Source organism: Fukomys damarensis, unplaced genomic scaffold, assembly GCF_012274545.1.
Source record: "Fukomys damarensis isolate Sample0158 unplaced genomic scaffold, DMR_v1.0_HiC HiC_scaffold_5, whole genome shotgun sequence".
NCBI classification, from domain to species: domain Eukaryota; kingdom Metazoa; phylum Chordata; class Mammalia; order Rodentia; family Bathyergidae; genus Fukomys; species Fukomys damarensis.
In genome coordinates this window covers 37771997-37781129 of record NW_022900917.1, presented here as the reverse complement: position 1 = coordinate 37781129, position 9133 = coordinate 37771997, and the positions used below count along the sequence as shown (strand labels likewise).

The 9133-nt window shown below is 36.3% G+C and overlaps 1 protein-coding gene across 7 annotated transcripts in view; it reads right to left on the bottom strand.

The window, feature by feature from the left end:
• LOC104861106 (ubiquitin-conjugating enzyme E2 W) overlaps positions 1 to 9133 on the bottom strand; it is a 377455-nt gene that overhangs the window by 295556 nt on the left and 72766 nt on the right. The window contains exon 6 of one of the 7 annotated variants that reach the window (XM_033760538.1): positions 3800 to 6817. The exons of the other annotated variants lie outside the window; for them this stretch is intronic. Coding sequence (XP_033616429.1) covers positions 6801 to 6817 — 17 coding nt within the window. The 3' untranslated portion in view covers positions 3800 to 6800. Of the gene's footprint in view, positions 1 to 3799; positions 6818 to 9133 lie in introns of those variants that run through there. 7 annotated transcript variants of the gene reach the window in all.

Sequence of the window (9133 nt, the reverse complement as noted above, 5' to 3'; positions counted from 1 at the left end):
AAAAAAAAAAAAAAAAAAAAAAAAAAAAAAAAAAAAAAAGGCAATAAAAACAACAACAAAAAAAATGAGTGTCATGCCATCCTAGACTACAGAAAAAGATCGTATTTCAAAAAAAAAAATCCTAATTTGGTCGTGTTTTATTGGTCTCTCACTGCAGGAGGTACTGTCTTTGGCAGCTACCTAAGAGGCAGACTGGTGTTGTCTCAGTTTTCAATAGTTAACTGCCCTCAACTTTTCATTATCCCTCTATAGGGGCTGCTATGGATGTACTGTGTCCCCCACAAATTCATGTCGAAGCCTAACTCCCAATGTGATGTTCCTGTCTCTCCTGCTCTTCAGCGAGCACCCAATAACAATAAGGTCATATGAAAATATCATGGCTAACTACAGGACTCAAGAAGAGGCCTCAGGAAGAGGCCTAAGAATGAAATCTTGCAAGCACCTTGATCTTGGACTTCCAGCTTCGAGTTGACAGAAATAAATCTATTGCTTAAACCACCCAGTCTATGGTATTTTATTGTAGCAAAACTGAAGCAGGTATCAATAGTTAATCAAAAAGTCAATTGCATTATGCTTATATTCCTTTTTTTTCCTCATATTTTTCAAAGGCCTGACACATTATAGTGCTCATGGTAGATATTGCTGATGGAGCCTTCTTCCAAATTTCTGTTGGGGAAAGTTTTAACTCTGCCACTTATCACCTGGGGCAGGGACTAACCTCATAACTGACATGCTACCTGGGATGAAGTCCTTGTTGTCACAAAGACAGTGAGTGACTGAGTTTCAAGGCCTACCTTACTGGCTTCTTACATCACAACCAGTGCCAACTGTGTTGATTTGGGCTCTCCATGAAGGTGGACTTAGGAAAGTAAGAGTACTGTGAGTAGAGTATTTTTTGAGAGGACTATGCTGGGAAAATCAAACCATAATGTAGATTTGAAACCTGTGCAAGAAGAAGGTGTTGGGAGAGGGGAGAAGGATTTGGACAGAGCTGGGGGATTCTTGGGGAAAGTGTGGCCTTGGCTATGAAACTGAGGCACATCCTAAAGAGCTGCAGTTGGGAGTCTAGAGAGTACTGCATGTTACCATGCATCTCCACAGCTGCCAAACTCACCTTTTTTTTTTTCTTGGCCTGGAATGTGATTTCAACACAGTAAAAAAAAATGCATAGGCAATATGTGGAATTCAAACAGAAACCAAAGGAATGACCATATGAGACCTGCAAACCAGGTGCACATGAGCTATCAACATTTCCTTTCCTAGATCACAAAGATGGCCTGTTTGATTTTTTTAATAAAAGTTGTTACTTTGACAGTAGCTACAATGTTTAAATAATATTCTAAGCTATAGATACTAACTATATGCTATAGGATTATGATCCTAAAAAGATATAATATGATAATGAATAAGAGGGAGAGCTCTATGTTGCATGATAGCCTAACAAAACAAAAATGCTTACTAGAATGGCAGGACAAATGGGATGAAATTTATAAATGGGATGGAATTCATAGGACATAAAATTTTACTTTAGAAGATGAAATTCTATAAAAAACGAATAACATACTTTACTCGAGAACAAAATAAACACAAAACCAACTACACAGACACAAACTAAAAGGTGCCTTAACCAAAATCATGTGAGACATGGCTCTCAAAAAAAGTGGATTTAATCTTAAATTTAAAAAAAATTTTGTGTGGGGGGCACAGGTGATCGAACTCAGGGCCTTGCACTTGCGAAGCAGGCACAGGGCCACTGAGCTATATTCCTTAATCTTAAGATGCTATTAAAAAGTAATGTTTTTCAAGCTCGTTTCAAACAGTAAACCGTATCTCCTGATGCAAACTCATACAGAATATCAGTATGAAATATAGTCAAACGTGCCCCTGAGGTACCTGCAAGTAACTCCTAGAGCTCTGAAAAACAGCCTGAAAAATCTCTGACCTAAAACAGAGAGTAGGCTCCATTCTGTTTCATATATTAGTTTTGTTTTTTTATGTTTTTCAAGCTCGTTTCAAACAGTAAACCGTATCTCCTGATGCAAACTCATACAGAATATCAGTATGAAATATAGTCAAACGTGCCCCTGAGGTACCTGCAAGTAACTCCTAGAGCTCTGAAAAACAGCCTGAAAAATCTCTGACCTAAAACAGAGAGTAGGCTCCATTCTGTTTCATATATTAGTTTTGTTTTTTTATTTATTTTTTTGTACCAGGGATTGAACTCGGGTCCTTGCGCTTGCAAGGCAGGCCACCGAACCGCTGAGCTAAATCCACGGCCACATATTAGATCTGAAGCAGAAAGATTAAACTGGCTTGTCAGGGCCGGGGATTTAGCTCAGCGGTTCTGCTACCTGCCTTGCAAGCACAAGGGCCGGAGTTCAATCCCTGGTACCAAAAGTAAATAAATAAATAAATTGGTTGGTCAAACTTCAAAGCATCTTTGAAAGTCTTGAGCCTACAAAATGATGATGAAAGTATCTGAAAATGTATCGTGTGAAAACTAAGGGATCCCAGCTCCTTGGGAGGGTGAAATGGAAGACAATTTGAGCCCAGGAGTTCAAAACTAGCCTGGGTAAAGTATTAAGGCACCTGTCTCAAAAACAAAATAGGAAAACAGGAGCTGGGCATGGGGACATGGCCTGTAATCCCAGCACTCTCACAAGTGAGGCACAAGGATTGAAAATTCAAGTCCAGCCTGAGAAATTTAGCAAGATCCTGTCTAAAAGCAAAAAACAGGTAAGGATATAGCTCACTGCAAAGCCCCTGGTTCAACGGGTTCAATTCCTAGTACTGCAAAACAAAACATTTGGAAGTATCTGCAAAAGGGTAGGATTTAATTTTGTATCCTGAAGGAAGAACTAGAATGACTGCCAAGAATGGTGGCACCTGCCAGTAATCCCAGCACTAGGGACGCTGAGGCAGGAAGACTGCTGAGTCTGAGGCCGTTCTGGGCTACCCCGTGAGTTCAAGGCCAGCCTGAACTACACAAGAAGACCCCATTCTGAAAACAACCAACCAAAAACAAAGTCCACAAAAGAACACAAAAACGTAAGAGATGGATAGTGTGTTTAAGGGTTTTCCCTTTTTGTTTTGCCCTTAGAGTTGAACCTGGGGCCTGCACAAAGTTACATTTCTGGATATCTCTCCACCTTTTTTTAAAATTTTGAGACAGGGTCCCACTAAGCCTCTAAATTGCCCTGTTTATCTTCATCTAGTCCTGTCCTGGAATTCTGTACTTGTGACCTTTATATTCTTGCCTGGAACTCACCTACAGTTTACTTTTAAAGGTATGCTAGTCCTTCTTTGCAAACTCAATTCTGGGTTAATCAGAAACTGCCATTTGAAGCCAGGCAAGGCGACACAAACCTCTAATCCCAGCACTTGGGAGGCTGAGGCAGGAGGATCACCTTAAGTTCAAGGCCAGCTTGGGCTAACCAGTGAGCCTGAACTACAGAGTGAGACCCTGTCTCAAAACAAAAAGAAACTGCCATTGAAATGCACCTCATGAATTACATTTTATACCGTGAACTTTTCTACATATTACATAGAACTTTTGAAGAGATATGCCTTGCCTTTATCTGCTATCCTTCCTGGCATAGGGGAAGTATTCAACTAATTTCTTTAATGTCTGTTTTTCACCTTTTTGAGTGGCAGGTTTACCTTTATGATCTCACTGCTCCTCAGATATATTCACAGTTTAAAACATTTTATTGATTTTTGTGCCACATTTAAAAAATTAAGTTGTTATTTAGTGTTATTGGGGATTAAGCCCAGGGCCTTTGCACTGAGTCATACCCCTAATCCTTTTTATTCAATTTTTGAGACAAAGTTTCTCTAATTTGCCCAGTTATCACTTGTGAACTCCTGTCTCCACTTCCCAGAGTGCTGGAATTATAGACATGAGCCACCACCACATCTGGAATAAAACATTTAATTTGTGAATATATTCAAAACAAGGTAAGGATATAAGAAACACATATTAAAAAGGCAAAAATCAATGACTAACGATTAATGATTTTTGAAAAACCATTTTTTCCTGAGGTAGACACAGTAGAATCTCAAGTTTGAGCAAAGCTTGGGCAATTCAGCAGCTGAGACCTTTGTCTCAAAACAGGGGCAAGGAGATATAGCTCAGTGTGAAGACCCCAGGTTCAATACCCAGGGCTGCATATACACATAACCTGAAACTAGATTCTGTGTGCTATGTGCTAGCAACAGGAACACAACTGCAAAGCTATGCCTGCTATCAAAGATCAGCTAGGAAGTGAGGAGGGAAGAGCACAGATGGTTTTAGTCACATCCGAACCTTTAAATGACATGTGACAGAACTTTCAGGCAGAAAAGCAGATGATAAACATTCAGTAATGTTACCAAAGTCCAATGTAAGCCTGCATACTACATAAGGAAAAAGGCCTGTGGATAACTGAAGAGTAACCTGGGAATCCCAGAACCAGGTAGTGAAAAGCCATGATGGCAAGGACACTGGAGAGCAGGGAGAAGTATCAGAGATATTTAAAGATAGACTAATACTTGACCAAAAAATGAGAGAGGATTAAAGTTGCAGTCTTTGATAACTAGGTTGGATAGGAATGCCATTAAACTATGACAGGAAAAATAGCTGAGAAATATGCTTTTATTGGGATCAGAATAAAGATAAATTCTTTCATGTTGAGTGAAAAGTATGGAGGATAAAATCATATTAGGTTCACGCCTGATGGTAGTCACACACATTAATGCTTGAAGGTGAGATACAGGCATAAGACGGTATTTTCTTGGGTTTCTTTCTTAGTTTATTTCAACTTCCCTTAGATTCCATATCCTACTGAATTGGAAAGGACACATAGGATCCCCACTTATATTCTTTGCATTAATGAGGCAAATATTTTTAAAAGTCAGATATTCAATTTTTAAAACTATTTGAGATTGGGGACATAGCTCAGTCACAGAGCAATTGCTTAGCATACAGTAAGTCCTAGGTTACGTACCTGAAGGAGGAAGACAGTAACAGAGAGGGAAGGAAGGAAACAAGCTCCTGTAACTTTGAGGCGTTCCTACTCACCTATTCAAATACATAAAACGCTTTGCTGTGTCATTTGATTCTTTCTTTTTGGGTTCTGGGGATCAAACTTGGGACCTTGTGCTTGCGAAGCAGGCATCTGCACCACTGAGCTAAATCCCTGGCCCCTCATCTGACCTTTCAACTCAGCTCATTTAACTTTGTTATGTGTTACCTTAGTGTGAATAGGTAGAGCAATGTAACAGAATCACTTATCCACAGCAGCTTACACGAATGGAGAAAAGTCAGACTTGCTATACAAGGCAGAAATAATTGTTTAAGGATATAATAAAGGGTACAAAGGAATCTCTTGCAGTACTTATCTAGCCATCTACTAATCTAATTGTTTGGAGCTGCAGAAAGAGCTTGTTGCGATAAGGTATCTTTTATGGTAGTACAGCTGTCTAAAAGTAGACTAAGGCACTGGGGCAAGCAGATTCCCTGCAGAAAAGAAAATTTAAGAGTATCAACAGAGTATATTTATTTTTTTTTCCTGCCAAGAATAACATGCAGGAATATCCCTTTCTGTTGGTTTCCTACTTTTTTTCTATGAATACAAATGTCACTCATTTCATTAATCTCTTGAATAAAAATGTATACAAAAGTACTTTACAGTATGTTCTTATTAATCATACAACTTTAAATTCAGCAGCATTAAACTCATGGTCACGCTAAGCAAGTACCTCTGCCTCAATTTCAAATTTCTCTGAAAACAGTCTTTAATCAGGACTTAAGTAAAGCATAAAGGACCAGCAAACTAGCTAAGTAAAGATGACTCGTTAAAATAACAGTTTTAAGCAATTACATTCTGTTGCACTTATTTTGAAAATGGACATGTTTCCATAATCCTTGAAAGATAACCTGTTCTAAAGAGGAACCACTATACAGTTTTACATTATAAAGTAGTTTCTATCTAATTTAGTATTCAAGTATACAGAAAAACATCAAATGACAACTGCTTTATTATTAAAAATTAACTGGATTCCATAAAGCACACAAAGTAACCTATATTCAACTAACAAAAGTTTGATACATGTATTGAAAAATATATAACATAGATTTATCTAACATTTATATTCTATTTAAAAAGTAGTAACGTTACATATTTTTGTAATTTGAATTTATAAAATACACTTCCACCCTATTCAAATCCTCAAGCATAAGTTTCATTCATATTAATAAAATGCACAATCTGTTATTTATGAATATTGAAAGAAAAATGGTACCAACTAAAATGAACAAATTTATTTTGACCTGAACATGCACTTAATTCTTGGCTTCTAGATAATTAACCCAATAATAACCCATCCAAATAATTATTTTACCTGGAATCTGGCAATCAATTTGTGTTTATATAAACAGTCTATGGTTAACTATAAAGAGATTTGCATTTTCATAGTATTTGACAAAAATCTATAAAATTCTTTAAATATTCTGTTTCAGGCTTTAAAAGACAGGCAGGATTATTCATCTTTCTACACACCAGAAAATCTGACAAGTTATGTCACATAATCAGTCAAAGTCTACTAAGATTTTATATTATGCTTTCGCCTTTCAAAAATCAGCTGTAAAATTAACTTTTCCTCAAAAACCAGATAATATGTATGCCAAGAAATGGAAGTAGATCTCCTTTCCCAGATAACTCTTCATTTAACATGTACAACTGGAGTTCTCGAGGTATGTTTAGAGCAGCTTCTATTCAGTCATTCCTTCCACATAGTCAAGAGTCTCAGATATTATTTTATCAACAGAAAGCTTTTCCTTAAAAAAGAAAATCATGTAATCAAATCACTCTGGAGACTCATCACCAAATGCAAGTCTTAACACTAAATTTGAGAATTAAAGTTACTATTAACACCTCACTTACCAGGATCATACTTAGAACCATTAACTTTAACTTTCAGGACAGAGCACTAAGTTTCAAGTACATGTTTATGTTTCATGTCTCTGAAGATAATAATCCAGTTTTTATATTAATGCATAATTTATGCTGAGAAACAAAAGTCTTCCACAAATTATTTTAGGGAAATAATTCCATATCGCAAAATGGCTTAGAAATTTAAAAGGAAAAACAGTAAGTTGAGCAATAAGGTTTTAAAAGAGTCCCCACCAAAAAGTAAACAAATAAAATTCCCTCAGGTATTTGTACTAAAGAATAAATTATGGCTAATAGCTTATTTAAATTCATTACTCAACAAATTAAGCATCTATTAATGAAATATAATTAGATAACAAAAACCCCATGTATTTTACTTGTATAGAAACTTTTTTAGGTTTTAAAAAAGTCTGGAGAAAAGGGCCAGGGATTTGGCTCGGTGGTTCCACTGCTTGCCTTGCAAGCGCAAGGTCCTGAGTTCAATCCCTGATACCTCGCAAAATTTAAAAAAAAAAAATCTCGGGATAAAAAGAAGGCAGGATATATCATGTACAGGTGCAAATTCCCTATGATAGTGTTATCATTATGTATATCTAAAATGTACCAATAAATGTTTTCCTTAAAAAAATATCTGACATTTTACTAATTTTGCTACACTAGCTTTTCTAATCATAAAAAACTGCTAGCCTGCTACACTTAACATGTGAGAAGAGACAGAAAGAAAAGGGGGAATTAAAAATTAATTAGCTGAGTGCAGTAGCGCATATCTGTAATCTCATCCTCAGGAGGCTGAGGCAGTAAGATCACAAGTTAAAGGCCAGCCTGGACAACGTAAACCTCATCTTAAAAAAAAATTAAAAATATTTTAAAGTACACCAAAGCAGTTATGGTAGCCACACCTGTAATCCCAGAACTCTTGGGATATAAGGCAGGAGAATCAAAAGTTTGAGCCCAGTCTGAGCAATTTAGTGATTTAATGAGACCCTGTCTCAAAAGAAAAAGTTAAAAGGTCTAGGGATGTAGCTCACCACAAAGGCCAGGTTCAATCTAGCTGGGAGTAGGGGAGCTGTTGGTGTGCAGATTCAAAGACACTTTCTTCACAGATCTCAATCTGCAAAGGCATTAAAGCATTAGTATAAAAGAATAGTGGTATAGCTGATTTTGATAATGAATTGTCAGCAAAGTAAAATATAGCTAAGCCTCACATTTCTTAAAAACCAATTTATATAACCATAAATTTTAAGCATTCATCTATGTACGAAATATTTTAATAAAAATGAGATCAAGAAATATGAGCAGCAGTAACCATAAAGGCTTAGAACTGGTGACATTGAATTCTTTATTTAAAAAATTTTCTTTGAATACACAGTTCCACCTCTTCTATTTTTAGGAAGAAGTATTAACAAGTTTCAAATATCTCAATTCTCAAAAACAACAGGCTTTTTAAAAATAGACTTGATTACCAGAAACAATATCAAGTTATATACCAGTTTCATATCACTACTCATTTTCATTGTTTGTCAGTTTACCTTTGATGCAGTCTGGGAACAATTAAGCTCTAATCACTACCTATTTTAGAATCTGAAGAAATTATCCATCACAGATATCATGTATATTTTAAATTCAGAAGGGAAAAAGTAGTAAACTATTCTATTTATGACAAATATTTACCTAATCAAACAGTAAGAATTAAGACTCTTCCAATTGAACTACTGCCTATATAAAAGCTATTTTCTGCACTTTCTGGAGATTAAAAATGCTTTTTTTCCCTGCTTCCTAAAAGGAGGAATTACACATTGTAAATTCTTTAGAAGCGAGTATTAATTCCTTAACAGCCACAAAACTTATTTTTTAAAATTTGCCATAAAAAACTCATTTTCTTCAAAACTTATAGCATCAATTCCTACTTGACCAAAAAAAAAAAAAAATTTTTTTTTTTTGAGACAGGGTCTTACTATGCAGTTCAAATTGGTCTTGAACTCACTATGTAGCCTAGTTTGGCTTGCAGCAATCCTCCTGACTCAGCCTCCCAAATGCTGGGATGACAAGCATGCACCACCGCACTCAGCAGCAAAAAATTTTGAAAGGGCACCAAGTTCATGATCTAAACGTGCTTAAAGAATTGAATATATCACTCTCTTAACAGAATTTAGCAAACTGGAAGGAGAGAGAAAGAGGGAGGGGGAGGGCGGAGGGAGAGA